The 20,627-nt window shown below is 34.8% G+C and overlaps 1 protein-coding gene across 2 annotated transcripts in view; it reads right to left on the bottom strand.

Moving 5' to 3' along the window:
• The window catches only part of ARMC4 (armadillo repeat containing 4), a 209,328-nt gene that overhangs the window by 131,011 nt on the left and 57,690 nt on the right, over positions 1 to 20,627 (bottom strand). For both annotated transcript variants that reach the window (XM_027841620.1, XM_027841622.1), the window contains one exon: positions 284 to 430. In XM_027841620.1, the coding sequence (XP_027697421.1) occupies positions 284 to 430 (147 nt within the window). The remainder of the gene's footprint in view (positions 1 to 283; positions 431 to 20,627) is intronic.

Here is a 20,627-nt window from a genome sequence, read left to right as displayed (position 1 = left end):
TGTGTTTCCCTATTTCACTGTGAGAGTCTTAAAGACAGGGACAGCACTTAGCACAGTGTCTGACACATAAGAGGCACTTAATAAATATTTATTGACTGGCTGACAATGAAGGAAGGAAGGCAGGCAGGAAGGAAGGAAGGAAGGAATGATGAGTATGTTTTAATAAAGAACTATCCCCTTTCCATGTTTCCAATCAGAAGATAAACTCCATCATGCACATTATTTATTTTTAAGACAATATAGGAAAAGAGATGCATCACCCATTGCTAGCAAAGCTACTCACCTTACATTTGACTTCATCTGTATCAAGCAAATTGATTAGGACTTCCAAACCCCCAACATCTCTAATAGCCAACTGACAGGTTTCTAGAGTTAAGTTGAAATCTCTCATTGAACACAATGCAATTACTGTAGCTGTCTGATTTCCTCCCTACAATAATAACATAATATACAATTGCAAATTAACAAAGACTATATTTCTTTTTTGTTAACATATGAAGTCATGTAATACATATTTTCACATAAGCCGTGTTGCAAAAAAAAAAAGACAAGAAAAATAAGGAAAGTGAAAAAAATATGCTTCAATCTGCACTCAGAGTTTATCAGTTCTCTTTCTAGAAGGAAGATAGTATTTTTCATCATGAGTCCTTTGGAATTGTCATGGATCATTATACTGATCAGAACAGTTAAATTTTCACAGTTGATTTATTGTTACAATATTGCTTTTACTGTGCACAATGTTGTCCTAGTTCTGATCACTTCATTTTGCATCAGCTCATATTCCAGGTTTTTCTGAAACCATTCCTCTCATCATTTATTATAGCACAGCAGTATTCCATCATAATCATATACCATAACTCATTCAGCCATTCTCCAATTGATGGGTATCCCCTCAATTTCCAATTCTTTGCCACACAAAAGGAGTTACTATAACTATTTTTGTACATATATGTCCTTTTTCTTTTTCTTTGATGTCTTTGGGATACAGACCTAATAGTGGTATTGCTGAGTCAAAAGGTATGCACAGTTTTATAGCCTTTTAGGCATAGTTCCAAACTCACTCCAAAATGGTTGTACCAATTCACAGCTCCACCAACAGTGCATTAGTGTACCTATTTTCCACATCCCTTCCAGAATTTAAGACCATATTTCTATTTTTTTGAAGTACTGGATTATTATTGGACTACTCCCTTTCATGCACCTTTCATTCTGGCCAAACCGCAGAGCCAAACTCAATATTATATCTACCACAATGATGCATTCACCCAAGTGGGTTACTGTGTCTGGAATTTAACCCTCCTTTAATGCTGCTCAAAATTCTTATATTCATCTAAGGTCAAGTGATATCTCTTTCATGAAACCTTTCCTGGTCCCCCCATTGGTTATCTTATATTTACTTCCACTTGGATGGGTCAGAGGGTCTTTGCCAAGGAATATATAAAAAATGAGAGTGAAGAGATGGATGTGGGATGCTGCCTTGGATGTTAGACTTAATGATTAATATTTTATATGACAGAGAAAGAGAGAGCCATCACCACTTCTAGAACTGGGTAGTATTGTTATGAAAATGGCCTTTGAGAAACATTATTTTAATGACTGCATGTGGAACAGACTAAGGCAGGGAGTAATAGGAGATAGGGAACCAGGCTAAAGGCTGCTGCAGAAATCCCTGAGAAAAGTGACTAAAGTCTGAATTGATGATTTCATGGAGAATAAAATATACCTCCATGTGTGAGCAGAGAACACTCAAAGTTGATGCTATTGACAGAGATGAGCAAGTTGGAAAGATGGTGGATTTCTCATTACTTAGCCTTTGTGAAGTAGCAGTGGGATTTAAATATTTAAGAAAACAATTTAATTCAACAAATATTTATTAAAATCCCCACTCTGTGCAAAGCCAAAGAGACAGGGAGCTTAAAAGATTACTGATCATGACTGACAGATCAGGAACTCAAAATTAGATTTCCTTAGTACAAATTTTCAGGTAAGTCCACTGGTCATTTTTTTTCTCTCTAAAAATCTTCTGAAGAATAGAATGTGGTTTAATGTGCCTAAAGTAGTCTTTAGAATATACTTTGATCAGTTTGACTTGAATAAAATACTGTGAAGGGGGTTCAAGACATAAAAAAGTTGATATTTTAGTCTTAAAACACATGGGCTTTGTCTAAGGATAAGGAAGTGTTCAAAGTTACAGGCCCTCATTCCCGTCCAAATGTATAGTACCAATATTCCATTCAAGTATTCTCCAATCAGGGAAAAAAACTCTCTAAACTGGGATTGCATTTTGATCCATCATGAAATAATATTATACATAGAACATATCTGTTACATATACAATGACAGATAATCTTGAACCCATTCTAAATATTTTAAAAACCAAATATACCTACTTAATCTATCATATTTGCCAAAAATAAAATAATGTATGGACATCATAAATAAATTTTTTTCTTCTCTATATTGTTTATGTAGCTTAATATGTATTCAAAAGGAAACCACAATAAAATTTTTTCATATACTTTTTTTCCAAAACACTAGGTCTATGCACTACTGCTGGTGGCCACAACAAATATTCCTCTTTAAATATGTAACCATTGCCCAAAACCTTATACAAAAAAATTTAACAAACATGGAAATGATTAGCTCCTCATTAAATTCACACAAAATCTACATCATGCCATTAGGCTCTTTGAAATCTGATCCTCTGGATGCAAAATAAATTCTACTGGCACTTGAACAATCAATTTTATGGGTTTAAATTAAATGCAGATTTGGCTTTAAAATGTTGATCCCATTTTACATAATTTTTTAATAAATAGCCAATAAATTAATTGAAAATAAAATGTGAATTCTAAACAAACTGCATACCATAGTAATAGATAAAACAATTTCTAACAAATTTGAATATAGTAACTAGAGCTCTTGGGTTCAGCAAAATGTCATGACATCTGCTTAAGCATTATAACTAGAAAAACGCTTGTGCATCAAGTTTACCATTTATAGCTTAAAGTAGCTTGCAGCTCATATGATATGAGGGTTATAAGCATTTCCCCTGTTATGTCATAGAAACATTAAGTAATTTATTTAAAAACAAATGTAGGGCTCAGATGATGACACTTAACGTACAACATTCTTTTATTTTTTACTATGAAAATATTTCCTGCTGATCTACATCAGTATTGGAAGTGCATAGGGGCATAGATTTTAGGGCTGGATGGGACTCCCTAAAATCACAGAATCAATTTGAGAGTTGAACGGATCTCAGTAGCTATCTCATCAAACACAAAAAAGAAATCCACACTCTAAGACACCAGACAAATAGCCATCTTCTGCTTGAAGACCTCCAAGGAGGAAACACCCACCATCTCACCTTATAGGACACAGAGCATTTTATTTCTGCACAGCTCTAACTGTTAGATTGTTAATTCCTGACATTGAGCCTGTAGGCTCTTTACAATTTTTACATATTGCTCCTGGTTCTTCCTTCTGGGGCCAAAGAGAACAAATTAAATCCTTCCTCCATCTGACAGTCATTCAAATAATTAGAGATGATTATGCTGTTCCACCCCACCCCTTTGAGCCTTCTGTTCTCCAGGCTCAACGGGGCCAGTCCTTTCAATTAATCCTCATATAGAATGAACTCAAGGCGCTTCACCATGCTGGTTGTCCTCCTTTAGACGCATTCAAGCTTATAAATGTTGTAAGAATGTCCTTCTTAAACCACAGAACCTAGAACGGAACATAATCCTCCAGATGAGGTCTGATGAGGGCGGAGCACAGTGAGACCACCATCACCGTACGCTCGGACGCGAGGACTCGGAAGGCAGCTCTAAATCACACTCACTTTTGAGGTTGCCACATCACGCCGCTGTCTCACAATGAGTTAGCAATGCGATAAAGCAGAGCTGTCAAACACACAGGCTGCATGCAGCCCACAACCCTCCCCAAGTGCTGCCCAAAGCAGATTAAAATGAAACTGGAAAATATTTTTAAAAAGTAAATAAAAATACAACCAAACATAAATATTTTAAAACTACGTCAATATGCCGCCAGGAGAGAGCACTCTATATAGATTGGTGGCCCCCATTTCTACTTCAGCCTAATACCACCGCACTGAAATACCCAGATCCAGTTCAGAACAACTGGTATCTAATCATGCCCCAACCAAGACCATTTGCCTGAGCATTTATTGGTCATTAACATAAAATGCCTAATATTTACTTTTTAAATAGCCGTCTTGTTATACCAATTAAGTCACGCTGTTGTTGTTTGTCCTTCATTCTCCAAGAGGACCATAACATCAGGAAGGTGATGCCATGACATGCAAGTGAAGTGGATTTAAGTGAGGGAGGGATATACAAAGTCACCAACCTCACTTTCTCCTTCAGAGACATCTGGGTTTATGGGCTAGATTTTTTTTCCTAAGGACCATGCCTCAATTGAGTCATATGCACCTCAAGGAAGCAAAGGGATGGAAAAACAGGCAATGCTAAGAATACATACAGAATGGCAAAATATACTATACCTTTATTAGTTACTATAAGTTTTTTAAATGGTATTCATCAGGCTTATAAAACTATGTCAATTATATTTAATTAATGGTATGGTTTGCTATGCTAATGTTACCAGAACATTTGAAAAAAAATTAATAATTTTTTAATAATTTAAGTCTAAATTAATGTTTAAAGAATATATCTGTAACCAAAACCTAATCTACTGCTCTGTGCATAGTTGGCATTTTATATTCATTTGTGGAATTTAAAAGATTTAAATTTTTCTGGGGATGGAGTATAAATTTACTGGTTATTATTAATGATTACATTCTACAGATTCCCATTTTTTTAAAAAAAAGATTGGACCTATAAACACAAGTAAAGATGGCAAGATATAAATGGAATGTTACGTTTCATAAAACCAGGAATGGTGACAGTGTTTATGACTGTAACTCTAGCTCCTAGAAAGAACAGTGCCTGACACACACTAATTGCTTAGAAACAGTTTTAGAGTTGGAAGGGACCTAAGAAGTCATCAAATGCATGTTTTGTATATCAGGAAACTGAGGCACTAAGAGATTATAATACTTGCCCAAGATCACATAGGTAGCGAGTGACAGAACCAAACCCAAAGCTCTTAACATTTTGCTACAATGCTTAATAAATATTTATTGGGTGTTGACTATTCTCTTAATTAAGACAATCACTACATCAGTTCCAGTAATTTACCAGATAAATATTGGAAAACATAAATCAGAAAAATCCATACTTATTTCCTTATTTCTTTTTCCTTTTAAAATGAATATTTAACATTTTTTAAAAAGAACATTTTATTAAAAGAAAACAATAAAAACAGTGAGCAATTCAAAATTCAGAATAAGACAAGACTTTTTAAGATTTTTAATCTCTTTATCAAATTCTCTTTCAAATAGCCTTTTTTGAGATATCTTACAAACTGATGAAAAAAAAACCTTCTAACATTTAGAAGCATGATAAAAGGCCATCTATGACAATATGCATTAGAAAATAATTTTCCTTATGAGCATGCATCTTTGGATGGTTTGTTTTAGGTTTTAAATCTGATTTTTCACTTCAATTACTAAAATATAAGGGGTCAAGCTGTATTTTGTTAAGAGATGAGTTATGGGCAAATATGACAGCTGTGGAATAATTCTCTGCCACATTTCCTAAATTGTCTTAAGTTTTTGGATCATATCCTGGTTGTGTTTAAAACATCCAGATAATAACCAGGGCTAGTGAACATTGAAAATTACTGTTTCCATGATGTTGACATTGCTCTACAATGATCTAACGTGGAAATCTGCAACTGTTCATCCTCCTCAGTACAGGCACATTGTGTCCAGGGACAGCAATAAGACAGGTACTGCTCAATTCTTCAAGGTCTAGTCCAAACCCAATTCAACCTACTCTCAAGTATCAACAGCTTTTGGGGACCATGCTTCTCCCTGCCAATGGGGCCTGACCATGGAGACTACCAAAAAGCCAAGAAAATACCAGATCTTCCCTTCCCTGACCCCAACAAGAATACCAGGAGCAGCCATTTGGTCTTTACATCTGCCATGAATTAACCATAAACACAAATTCTTCTTTATGTGTTGTCTCCCCCAGTTAGAATGGGATCTTCTTGAGATTAGGGACTGTCTTGATTTTCTTTTTGTATCACCAGCATTCAGCCCTGTGCTTTGCACATAGTAAGTGCTTAATAAATGCTCTTCTATTCCATTTATTCCACCAATATTCTATTACCTACAAGATACTGGACCTAAGTCATGGTCCATTGCCTGAATACTCATTGGTCATTAACATAAACTACCTGACATTTACTTTTTATGTATCCATCTTGCTATCCCTAATTAAGTCATATGCTCCTCAAGATTAGGGACTACGTATTATACATTTTTTAATTCTCTGGGGCCCAGCATAACATTCTCTAGCTATTCATGGTACTTAATAAATATCTGTTGTTGGCTTTTTTGGGGGGGGAGGGGGGTCTAGACCCATGAGTTCATTGGCATGGGGAATTGTAGAAACTTTCTGCAGATTCTTCCTTTCATTTGAATCCTTAGAGACCATTGTTGGGTTATTAATTGGCCTAATTTCAATACTGTTGCATCTCAGGGATTAGGGAGACCAGAGGACAGGGAGAGAGACTGGGCAACAGCAGGTCAGTGGAGCAGTCAGAACACATACATTTATTTATTGATTGATTAAGTTCACCATATTATGTGGGCACAGTTTGTGGGCCCCCAATTACAATAGTAACATCAAATATCACCCATCACAGATCACCATTAACAGATATAATAACATAAAAAGATTGAAATATTATGAGAATTAACAAAATGTGATAGAAACATGATGTGAGCACATTCTGTTCAAAAAGTCATACCAATAGACTATCTTGACACAGGGTTGTCATAAACCTTCAATTTGTAAAAAACACAATATCTGCAAAATGCCATAAAATGAAGTGCAATAAAATGAGTTATACCTGTATAATCAATCCTACAAGGGAAAAAATAGATTTTTAATGAAATAGAGAATTTCCAAGCAATCTTGATGAAAAAGCCAAAATTGGGTAGACATTCTAAAAGTACAAACTTTTTTAAAATTAGAAGAGAATATTGGGTAATGAATTGTTTACATGTTAATAGGAGGATAAGAAACATGTTACAGAGGATGTGTAGGTTGTTTTGTACTGTTTTGATGTCCTTAGGAGAAGATAAAAATGGGAGGGGAACTATACTAGGACAGAAATGATGAGGGGGGGAACATATCAATATCACATAACAAAGATGAAGAGTATATAATGATGAAAAAATGGGTGGTAAGAACAGGCATCCATGAATCTATCTTTCATATGAACTAGATAAAATATTGAACACAATTATGCACATGCACATAATAGATATGTGGGTGTAGAAATACATTATACTCAAAAAGGAAATAGGAAGGGACAGCGGGATTAAAAGGAAAGGAAAGAAGAATAAAAATCTAGGATTAGGGCAAGGCAAGGGGAAGAAAAAAGACACAAGGGAACAGAAGTAGACCATTTCATTTACAGATCACCAATGACAAATTCCCTCTATTTTGCCACATTCTCCTTTTTTGTAAATAGGGGAATGGGAGCAAAGAGAGAAGAAAATGTATGAGGACAAGGTGGAGGGATATACACAATTAATCATCATAAATGTGAAAGTGAATGGAATGAACTTATCTTCAAAATGGAAGAGGATAGCAGAATGGATTAGAAAATAGAATCCTACAATATGTCATTTACAAGAAACAAACTTGAAACACAAAGTCACAGTGTTAAAATGAGGGGCTGAAGTGCTTAACTTTAAAAATTGGGAGTAGCAATCATGATTTCAAATAAGCCTATAGTAAATACAAACATGATAAAATGAGATAATCAGGGAAATTACATTTTGTTTAAAGGCATTATAAATAATGAATAAATAGCAATACTTACTATATACATACCTAATACCATAGCATCTAAATATTTAAAAGAAAGGAAAATAGAATAGGAAAGAGAAACAGATAGTAAAACTGCAATGGTAGGGGAACTTAATATACTCCTTTCAGACCTAGACATAGCTAACCAAAACATAAATGATAAAAAAAAAACCAGTTAAGGATCTTAATATAACTTTAGAAAGATTTTTAAAAGAGAGGATAGATAATAAAAAAGAGGATAGATCTCTGGTAATTACTGAATGGTAACAGAAAGGAATTTATACACTTATAAGCTATATATTGCACTTCTATAAAAATAAGTCAGTTATTAGAAAATAAATTTTTTCAAAAATGTAGAATAACAGAAATACTAAACATATCATTTATTGATCACAATACAAAAACAATTACATTCATTAAAGGGTCCTTAAAGGGAAAAATGGTAATTGAAAACTAAATAACATAATTCTAAAGAACTGGTGGGTCAAAGAATAAATTGTAAAAATAACAGAAAATTTAATTATAGAAAACAAAAGTAATGAAACAACATACCAAAATTTGTGGGATGCAGCTAAAAACGGTCCTTAGGGGGAATTTATATCTCCAAATGTTTTTATTAATGAAAGAAAAAAACAAATGAAAGAATTAGGCATCCAAATAAAAAATGCAAAATAACAAATCAAAAACCCCTAATCAGCAAAACAGAAATTCTGAAAATTTAAAAAGAGATTAATAAAATTGAATGCAAAATTGAAAACCAAGACCACCACTGAAATAGTTTTTAAAAAATCAACTAGGAGCTTTTAAAAAAACAACTAAATTAATAAACAGTTTGGCTAATCTGACTTTAAAGAGAGGAAACAAATTGATTGTATCAAAAATGAAAAAGAACTCATAACAAATGCAAAGAAAATAAAAGCATTTTTAGAAACTATTTTGTTCCATTATGTGTTATCAAAACTGATAGCTTAGAGGAAAGGTATAAATATTTACAAAAATATTAAATAATCAGGTTAATAATAAAAGAAATAGGCTATTTATTAACCCAATATCAGAAAAAGAAAATAAACAAGCCATAAATTAATTTCAAAGTAAAAAATTGTAAGAACAAATGAATTTATAAGTTAATTCATTAAATATTTTAATAAGCTCTTTGAGGTAAGAAAAGGCATCTTTTCAATCTCTTGCTATGATATAAATGTGCTTTTTATACCTAAAATCTATAAAGCATTATCCTTAATGAACATTTCTGCAAAAAAATTAAATTAAATATAATCAAATCAGGTAAAAGCATATATTGGGAACATTATACACTGTGACCAAGTTAAGTTTAAATCAAGACTGCAAAATTATTTCAACATGAGGAAGACCATAAATACAATAAATCATGCTAATAATATAATAAAAACCATATGATTATATCAACAGATTTTGAAAAGGCTTTTGACAAAATCTAGTACCCAATTTTACTTTTTAAAAAAGTTCAAGAAAGTAAAGGAGTAAATGGACCTTTTTAAATCTAGTAAGCAATATCTAAATCTAAGCACGAATATGCAATGGGAAAAAGTTAAAAGTCTTTACAATAAGAAACAAAGTAGACTATCCCCAGATTCCATAAAGAAACTGGATCTATAAAAACAGTAAGAGAGTAATACTGTAGCACATGTAGTACTTTTAATTGACTGTCCCTCAAATTTAGGAGAACCCAACAAACAGGAACCGGGGAATTTGGAAGATGATGAACTAAATAGCTATAAAACACACTTTTATTCTCAAATAGGAGCATATGAGTTTTGTTTCCCTCAAATGTCCTTAAACAATTACTTGTACTTTAATGAATCTGAGATTTCATCAATGTGAGCACTCCTTCATCAGTGCATAATGCAACCCAAACAGTGTGATTTTAGTCCATAGTTCTCCTCCATAAACCTCTAAATGAATGTGTTAGAGACCTACTTTGAGGTGTTAATTATTCTGTGGATAGGCAAGCAACATTTCAACTGTCCATTTGTTATCCCCAACTCTCATTACACGATCAGCTCATTTCCTGTTCTGGTCATGAATTTCCTTAGAGACATCTTTACCACCTGTCAAAGCACAGATCTGACCATGGCTCTCTCCTGGTCAAAAACCTTCCATGGTTCTGTTGTTTCCAGGATAAAATTAAAATCCCTAACCTTGGCATTAAAGCCCTTCACAGCATAATTCTAGACTACTTTTCTAGACTAATTTGAAAATCTTCCCATTTTTGAACTCTATCTTCCAACCAAACCGGTTTACTTGCCATTCCCCAAACTTAGCATTTCAGCTCTCATTCCCATGCATTTGAAAAAGCTATCCTCCATACTTGGAATGTACGCTGTCTTCATTTCTGTCTCTTAGACTGCTTAACTTCTTCCATTCCATAAAGCCTTTCCTGATCCCCCAAGATGTTAATGTTTTTTCTTCCTCAAACTACTTTTTATTTATTTATCTATGTACATGTAGCATCCTCTAATAATATTTAAGCTTCATGAACACAGGTACAATTTTATTTTTATTTTCAATTCTAGTGCCTTGAATAGCACCTTACATATAATAGGTACTTAATAAATGTTTATTGACTTGAATTATTGAAATCCTATATGTTATCACTGATAATTTACAGCAGTCTACTTACACCCACCATGTGTTCTTTGAATCACCTGCAATTTTGATCCTTCAAAGATCATGGTATTTCATGATGCATAGCCACATAGAGAATGTTAAGGTTGAAAATTAAACTTTCATGTCAGGGAGCGGCTTAAGACCATTTAAAGTTTTGCTAATTTGCCAAGTACAATACAATATTGTCTTTTCCTTAATTTTCTGGACCCAGATCAATGTTTGTCCATAATATCTGCCCATAAGACTGAATGACTAATTCATTAAGTTGTCCATTCAACTGCATATCATAATCTAGTCAATATACATTTTGTCTGGTTTTATTCTTTGTCTGTGTATCCATTGCAAGGCTGATTTCTTAGATGATTCCAGGTTTCATGGAGGATGCATTGTAATATTCAGAAACAGAAGCAATCAGCAAAACAGTATCTGCAAACCAGTACATATGGACAACTTTATTATCTATAGGGAATCTTTCTTTCATTTGAACTTTGAAATGAATATAATCCAAGACTGGCAAATACCTTCAGCAAGTAACTATTCCTACTTTATGCCTCATTTGAAATTGGTAATCAAAGGACTATTAAACAAAGTTGTACATGTGGTCGCATCTTTCAAGAAGCTTGGATGATCTCAACATACATACATTAGAGAGATGTTTTTACTTTTGGTAATCAGCAAATAATAAACAATAGCATCTGTACTGTCTATGTTTCTGTCAGTTGTGTGACTGAATAAATGAAATCTCTGTTGAAAATGTTCAAAAATATCTACTTTTTAAAACTTTATCAAATAAAATTTTAATACATACAAAGATCATTTTCATAAAGATTCTATAGAGAAGAGAAAGTAGACATAAGGGTCAGTAACCCTTTCTTCTTAATCATCATTTTTGGTATTCATTATTAATATAATCCATAATTTTTCCCATTATTTTGGTATCTTTGACTCTGAGATATTCCAGAAAAGTGATTCCTTAGTTTTCTTAAAATCCTGTCACTCCTAGCATGCAATTTTGCATGAATTTGGTCTGGTTCCTGACACTTAGTCTTGAATGCAATTACAACTTCTTCCTGTAACATATGCCCACTTTTGTAGTGATGTCATCAAACATAAGTTGTCTTGATCTGGAAGGTCTTCTCAAGTTTTTCATAGACTTTCTCTATATTCTTTATCCATTGAAACAGATGTTGCCTCATTAACTATCTTTATGATGTTCTTTATGCTCACAATCATAAGCATTATAAGAAATGAACAAGTACCCTATGAAATTATGTTTCTTGCTGCCTCAGAACATGAGGAAAACAACTGCACTGACTCATTTATTAGCCTATGTGTTAGTTCCCCTCCACAATTTCTCTGTATCTCATGCTTTCATTTATAATGAGAATGTTCATATTATTTTGCTTCTGTTCCTCCAGTAATATATCTGAATGAATTTAGAGTTCCCATATCTAAATTAATATTTTTACAAAGACATAAAATTTAGATTCTCAGGACTCTTTAGGTCCTTTTCCAACTACTCTTATCACCAATACTTTAGAAATGGAATGAGACTACACAGGACCACAGGAAATTTTGTATTTTTAATATTTCTTGGATTGCCATGGCCAAAAAAAAATCAGTTGCCTAGGTGCCAATCTGCTTTTCTGTACTTAGACTGGGGCTGAGACAAAAGATGCAGTCTGTCATTGAGACCATATTTTTATGGTCTTTTCCATCTTTATGGAACATGCCAAAATATTTTATTCCACTGGGATAATCTTTAAGAACCTATAGTTACCCTGTTGCCAAGATGAAGTACTGAGGTAAGACTGTTATAAAAGTTCATCAATTATAAGGGTCAAACATTGATCTTTTATAGATTATATCTAGAACCTCAATGATTTCTCTTTTGAATAATCAAATGACACCGAAAACCAATACAAAGGGATGAATTCAGAATTCTTCATGGATAATTTTGCAACAAAAACAAAACAATAAGCAGTATTAACAATATGTTAGACAGGCATGGAAATCAATCAATCAACAAATATTTGTTAAGTACTCAACATTTATTTACTGTGCTAGGCAGTTGGGATTTAAAAAAAAAAACCAAATCATTTCATCGCAAATTACTTAATTAGGCAGAGGGGATAAAAAGACAAATCATTTCACTCTGAAATAATTAGGCTATTAAAACTAAAAATCCTTTGGAAGAATTTATATAGCATACATATGAATGTTTTCGCTAAGAGCTTCTTGAAATTCTAAGGACTGATCAGTTCTGTTACTCTTGCCATCCAGTCTTTTTTATTTTTTTTGTAGATATCAATCTTCCGTTCATACTCTCAACACAAAAACGTATTCTTTTTTATTAAATATCTCTCCTGCTGTTTGTTAATACTAATCAGTTCTCTTTTTTTTTTCACTTGCTCTCTTTCATTTTTGTTATATTACCTTACACCCGAACTACAGAAATGTATCTACAATGACATAGATAATCAATTCTAGTGAATTCCTCTAAAAGTTGTGTTTGGGCAAGTTTTTTTCAGAATTATCTTCTATGCCAACTTTGAAATTTCACATGGGTCATTAGCATAGTAGCTCCGAGCAAAAGAAAAACCTTCATAAATCATTATCCATTTCAGAAAATTTAGATTCTTCTCTGGGATTTTTCTGCTTCATTTTTTTAAAAAGCAGTTTCACATTAAGGAAAGCTAGTTTTTTCCACATTTTAGGATTTAGTTCTACTCTTTTTATCACTGACCACACTCCCAAAAGGATTATAAATAATTTTGAATGAACATTTGAGAGTGAGAGCCAAACTCTTGAGAATCCATAGCCACAAATGTTAGCCAAATACTTTTCTTTGAATACCAATTATGTCAAAGGATTTTCTAGTGTTAGTCTTACTTTTTCCGAATACGGTATTATCTAACTAAAGTGAAGTAGGGCTCCCTTTTCAAACCAACTTCCCTAGAGAATGTAATTTTTTTGCCAGGACTTATTTTCCCATTCTTTTGCATATGGGGGAAGGGGAAAGAGATAGTGAGTTTGAAAGAAAACATATTCCTCCACTACCATTTTGTGAGCATCCTGAAAAATCAGAATGTTTTCAAATTGTACCAATTAAGGATCATTCAATCATTCCTATTATACTTCTTCCTACTCCTATTCATCTTCAAACACTTTGCTTAGAAGAAAATAAACACAAATAAACCCAACAATTTGTTACCTTTTAGCCTTGAATTTCTTTCTTCAATCAATAGGAATTGTTTTCTCCATTGCATTCCAGAATAATCCCTCTCTCTGAGGTCCTTCTACATAAATAATTAAACATTTGCTCATCATAGATGAAGGATCTTTTTCATCTGGTTCATATGTGGAAAATGAGCTGCTTCAAATGGAAGACTTTAACCAACTGTTGTCAGATAGGTGTACTGTGAGTTTTCAGTGTAACAAGTGGGTAAAAAAAAATAACACACACATTTTTGTCTAGTGTGCCACAGACTAACATAGCCATCACTTGATGCTTATTATCTTAACCACACATGATCAAATTAAAGCAATTGGCAAAGCAACAGACATAAGCCAAACCAGAATCCCTGAGTGGCTTTGTTATCCTATTTCCACCGTCTGCAACAAAGAAGCCACGTATAAGACCTGGAAAGGTGATCCAAATATTAACCAGACATTCCAGCTGGTTTTGAATGTTCTCAGCTGTGTGTTTTTTGTGAGGAACATGCTCCTTGGAGCACAACGGTTTTCTGTAACGTATACTCCTGCCAATGGCTGCTTGGTAATGGCGATAGAAATGCTTGGTGCCAAGCCCAGAAGCTGGGTTAGAAATAATTACCCCACCCTCTCTCAGGATCAGAAGGAAGATAGAGTGCTAAAAGCAAGGAATATGTAACTGTTTAAGTCATGGTAGTAAAATGTATTTTTTTGCCTTCTGCTTGTCTGCAATCTCATTTTGCAGTGATGACTCAGCCACCGTAAGCATAGAACTCAGAAGAAAAGATCTTGGTGCTTGGAAACCCCTACTGTTCTCTTCACATCTCCTTAGGCCTTTTGGAATGCTAGACATAGGCATACATATATGCATATTCATACATGTCATGAATAATTTTTCTCACTGTCCATTTTGCCTTTCTTCCCCTCAAACTGGGTAAAAAAATAGTAAAACTAAATAACCTTTTCACCTGGTCTCTGCTAAACTCTTATATCCAAATATGCTTTTACATGCAAATTTCTTTTTATGTACTCTGATTTCCACTGCTGGATGCCAAAAGTGAAACAGACTTATACATAATGTATAAGTGAAATTACGACAAACAGTACATTTCTCCAAATTCATCATGCTTGATTTTAGCATCACAGCAGTATTTTGCTTTTCAAATGTTTTTTTTAATCATAATCAGGGCAGTGGAAAAGCATGCTGAGGAAGAAAGGAGGTTTTCCTAGAAAATTTGAATAAACAAATGCATTCAGAAGGAGGCTTTTCAGGCAGGTATTTTCCAAAAAGATTTGGGATTGTTGTTTTTTTTTTTTTCTCGCAGAATTTTCAAGACAACATTTTATATCCAAATTCTTTTCTATCTCCTCATCCCATATGCTGTATTTAAATGAAACAGGTGAGCAGTACAGACCAAATAACTGAAACAGTCAGATAACTTAGAGAAGGTTAATATGAAAGAAGAGAGTGGCACAGCGGAAAGTGCACTACATTTGACGTCAGATGACTTGGGTTCAATTCTCAGCTCTCCCGCTTGTTGCATATGTGACTTTACGTATCCCACTTCATTTGTCTAAACCTCAGTTTCTTTGTGTATAAAATAAAGGGGCTGGATGAGATGCCCCTTCTAATTCTACATCTGTTGTTTAGTCATTTTGGTCGTGTCCAACTCTTTGTGTTCCCATTTGGGGTTTTCTTGGCAAAAATACCGGAGTGGTGTGTCATGTCCTTCTCCAGCTCATCTCACAGATGAGAAAACTAAGGCAAACAGGGGTAAGTGACTTGCCCAGGGTCACACAGATAGTAAGTGTCTGAGGCCACATTCGAACTCAGGTCTTCCTGACTGCAGACCTAGCACTCTGTGCATTATGGTGCCACCTAGCTTCCCAGTTCTACATCTATGATCGTATGATTCTGTACTATAGGTGGTAATGATTGTAAAGAATGATTCCTAGGGGCAGCTAGATGTTGCAGCGGATAGAGTACCGGCCCTGGAGTCAGGAGATCCTGAGTTCAAATCCGGCCTCAGATACTTGACACTTACTTAGCTGTGTGACCTTGGGCAAGCCACTTAACTCCATCACCAAGCCAAAAAAAAAAAAAGATTTCTTCTTGTCTGTTCTCTATACAACTTGTCCCATATTGCCATCCCAACATAAGCATATCTGCTAGTGTGTTAGCACATTATGTCTGTTGGTGTTACATTAAGTACTTATTTGATAGAATTGTTTTTCTCTCTTCATTGACTTAGTTGAGGTGCCAAAGAAAAGTTCAAGTTGAAAGAGATTCCAGTTAAAAACTGATTTGGGAAAGTACAGGGATCCGTGAATGGAGGAGAATAGTCACTCAGAATGTTTAACACTTCAATCTGTTCCAGAGACCAAAGAGTGTGTTTTAGGGGCAGCTAGGTGGAGCAGTAGATAGAGTACCAGCCCTAGAGTCAGGAGGGCCTCAGACACATAACACTTACTACCTATGTGACCCTGGGTAAGTCACTTAACTCCATGGCTCACTAAAAAAAAAAAGAGAGAGAGAGAGAGAAAAGAAAAAGAACAGAAAAGAAGGGCAGGGCAGGGCAGGACAGGGCAGGGCAGGGAAGGGAAGGGAAGAGAAGGGAAGGAAAGGGAAGGGAAGAGAAGGGAAGAGAAGGGAAGGGAAGGGAAAGGCAGGCCTTGAGAGCCACCAAATCTGCAATGGCAGCAGCAGCTTCCAGAACTCTCAGCCCACAGATGGTAACGGGGTTGAACAACTGATCAGAAGGAGACAATAGGGGTCTTTTTGTTAGCACTAAGGCAGGACTCTGTTGCTTTGCCCATACTTGGGTCTGGTTCACAGCCCTGGGTGGACAGTTCCAGGGCAAGGAGGAGCACTAGCATACCAGAGCTTGCAGCTCTGCAAGGACCCTCATTACAGTTCCAGGGCAGAAAAGAGTGCTTGTGGTCATTCATAGACCAGAGCACAGGCCAGGAGAGCAGTAAACACCTCTCCTTAGATCATACCACCTCCAAGAACTGAAAATGTACAGGTCCTTTTAACTGAAAATTTACAGGTCCTTGTACAGCCGAAAACAGCTGTACAAAACCCCTGAAGCTTGGGACAGTGCACCTTCCACCCAGGTAGCAGAGCCCTACTTTAACAAAGAGTTAAAAGTCAAGTAATAGGCTGGAAAAATGAGCAAACACCAGAAAAAAAGTTCTAACCATAGAGAGTTACTATAGTGACAAGGAAGATCAAAACACACACTCAGAAAAAGATAACAAAATCAAAGCTCCTACATCCGAAGTCTTCAAGAAAAATTTGAATTGATCTCAAGCCATGGAAGAGCTCAAAAAGGATTTTGAAAATCAAGTAAGAGAGGTGGAGGAAAAATTGGGAAGAGAAATGAGAATGATGCAAGAAAATCATGAAAAACAATTCAATAGCTTCGCAGAAGAGACACACAAAAAAAATACTGAAGAAAATAGCACCTTAAAAAACAGACTAAGCCAAATGGTAAAAGAAATACAAAAAGCCAATGAGGAGAAGAATGCCTTAAAAAGTAGAATTGGCCAAATAGAAAAAGAGAGATGAAAATTCACTGGAAAAAAAAACTCCTTAAAAAGTAGAATTGGCCAAATGGAAAAGGAGGTATGAAACCTCACTGAAGAAAATAATTCCTTAAAAATTAGAATGGAGTAAACAGAAGCTAATGACTTTATTAGAAATCAAGAAACCATAAAACAAAACCAAAAGAATGAAAAAATAGAAGACAATGGTGAAATATCTCATCGAAAAAACAATTGACCTGCAAAATAGATCTGGGGATAATTTGAAAATTATTGGCCTACCTGAAAGCCATGATCAAAAAAAAGAGCCTAGACATCATCTTTCAAGAAATTATCAAGGAAAACTGCCCTGATATTAAATTGAAAGAATCCACTAATCACCTCCTGAAAGAAATCCCAAAATGAAAACTGCCAGGAATATTATAGCCAAATTCCAGAATTCCCAGGTCAAGGACAAAATATTAGAAGCAGTCAGAAAGAAATAATTCAAGTATCATGGAACCACAGTCAGGATAACACAAGATTTAGCAGCTTGTACATTAAAGGCTTGGAGGGCTTGGAATATGATATTCCAAAAGGCAAAGGAGCTAGAATTACAACCAAGAATCACCTACCCAGCAAAACTGTGTATAATCCTTCGGGGGGGAAAATGGATATTCAATGAAATAGAGGACTTTCAAGCATTCTTGATGAAAAGATCAGAGCTGAATGGAAAATCTGACTTTCAAATACAAGACTCCAGAGAAGCATAAAAAGGTAAACAGGAAAGGGAAATCATAAGGACTTAATAAGGTTACACTGTTTACATTCCTACATGGAAGATGATACTTGTGACTCATGAGAACTTTCTCATTATTAGGGCAGTTACAAGCAGTATATATAGACAGAGGGTGCAGGGGTGAGTTTAATATGAAGGGATGATATCTAAAAAAATAAAGAGAGAGGAATGTACTGGGAGAAAGGGAAAGGGAACAGTAGAATGAGGTAAATTATCTCATATAAAAGATGCAATAAAAAGTTTTTATTGTGGAAGGAAAGAAGGGGAAGATGGATGGAAGGGAGTGAACCTTATTCTCATCAGAATTGGTTCAAAGAGGGAATAACATACACACTCAATTGGGTATAGAAATCCATCTTACCCTACAGAAAAGTAGGAGGGGAAGGGGATAATAATAGAAGGAGGGGTGATAGAAGGGAGGGCACATTGGGGAACAGGGAAGTCAGAAGCAAAACACTTTTGAGGAGACAGGATGAAAGGAAAGAGAATAGAATAAATGGGGGGGATAGGATGGAGGGAAATACAGTTAACAATAGTAACTGAAAAAAAATTTGAAGCAAGTTTCTCTGATAAAGCCCTCATTTCTCAAACATAGAGAACTCAGTTAAATCTATAAAAATGAGAGCCATTCCCCAATTGATAAATGATCAAAAGATATGAACAGTTTTCAGATAAAGTAATCAAAGCCAACTATAGTCATATGAAAAAAATGCTCTAACTCACTACTGATTGGAGAGATGTAAATTAAAACAATTCTGAGATAACACCTCATATGTATTAGATTGGCTAAGAGCACAGAAAAGGAAAATGAGAAATGTTGGAGGGGATGTGGAAAAAATGAGACAATTCTGTACTGTTGGTGGAGTTGTGAACTGATTCGGTCATTCTGTATAGCAATTTGGAATTGTGTCCAAAGGGCTATAAAACCATGCATACTCTTTCACTGAGCAATACCACTACTAGGTCTGTATCCCCAAAGAGATAAAAAACAAAAAGGAAAAGGACCTATATGTACAAAAATATTTATAGCAACTCTTTTCTGGTAGCAAAGAATTGGAAATTGAGGGAATGGCCAACAATTGAGGAACAGCTGAACAAATTGTGCTACGGGATTCTGATGGAATACTATTTTGCTATAAAAATGATGAGCAGGATGCTCTCAGAAAAACCTGGAAAGGCTTGCATGGGCTGATGCAAAGTGAAATGTACTGTGTACAAAGTAACAGCAATATTGTAAGATGATCAGCAGTGAATGACTTAGCTATTCTCAGCAATACAGTGATCTAAGACAGCTCTGAAGGACTTATGATGAAAAATGCTATCCACTCCAGAGAAAAAACTGATGGTATCTGAATACAGATTGAAGCATATTTTTTAAACTTTATTTTTCTTGAGGGGGTTTTTTTGGCCTATGTTTTCTTTCACAACATGACTAATACAGAAATGTTTTGCATGACTACACATGTACAACCTATATCGAATTGCTTGCCTTCTCAATGAGGGGTGGGGAAGGGAGAGAATTTGGAACTTAAAGTTTTAAAAATGAATGTTAGAAATTGTTTTTACATATAACTGGGGAAAAATAAAATACTAATTTTTTTTAAAAGAGTATCTTTGGATGAAGTGGGATGAAATGGTGATTTGTTATTTCACAAGAATTAAAATCACTGCCAACTTTCTTTCAGAGTAATAATGGCATCTCTCATTCCCTGAAAGAAAGTTGTTCCTTTCTGAAATGAATTCTCACAACTGCTTTCACTAGAATTGTACATTAGACATTATTTTTTTTATTCCTTTTCCCAGGTTAGAGAACCTCTTAGTTCTGTGCTTGTAGTATTTTGAAGAAACTCTAAAATGCCACAACTCTGTATTCTGTTTTTAAATTGGTGTTGGTTGATTTTACTTTTTCCTATTCTTCTTCTTTTTAGCCTTTTTTGAGGTTACTTAAAAATAATAAATGGCTGACACTCTCCTTTAATATTATTTCTCATTCCCTTCTAAATAAAAAGTGGACACATGAAAATGTAAGATTCCTAGAACTTCTTGGGCATCTCATTTCCTAATCAGACCCTGATAATCCAATAGATCCATGATCTGGTCAATATGTATACTATCTCCAGTGATATAAACTATGAATCATTCATGCCTCCCTATTCATTGTGCACCACACCACTCAGGGCTTCCTGAAAATCTGCTATCTACTCAACATGCTGGCCTTCCCACCATTCTCTTGGAATTTGGTAGATATGGATGGATCACACAAACTGATCATACAAACTATAAGAATAATGGTGTTGCCCCCAACCCAACCCTTCATGGAGGTGAGAGGTCCCTGGGTGTTACATACTGTATATGTTTTCCAACTTTTTCAATGTATCAATAAGCTGTGCTTATGGGGTTTTTTCCCTTCTCTAAAAATACTATTTGTTACATGGGATGATTTTCTGGGAGTGGAAGGAGGAGGAATACCT

This window comes from Vombatus ursinus, unplaced genomic scaffold (assembly GCF_900497805.2).
Source record: "Vombatus ursinus unplaced genomic scaffold, bare-nosed wombat genome assembly UNPS02014861.1, whole genome shotgun sequence".
In the NCBI taxonomy this organism is placed as follows: Eukaryota; Metazoa; Chordata; class Mammalia; order Diprotodontia; family Vombatidae; genus Vombatus; species Vombatus ursinus.
This window is presented reverse-complemented; position numbering and strand designations above follow the sequence as displayed.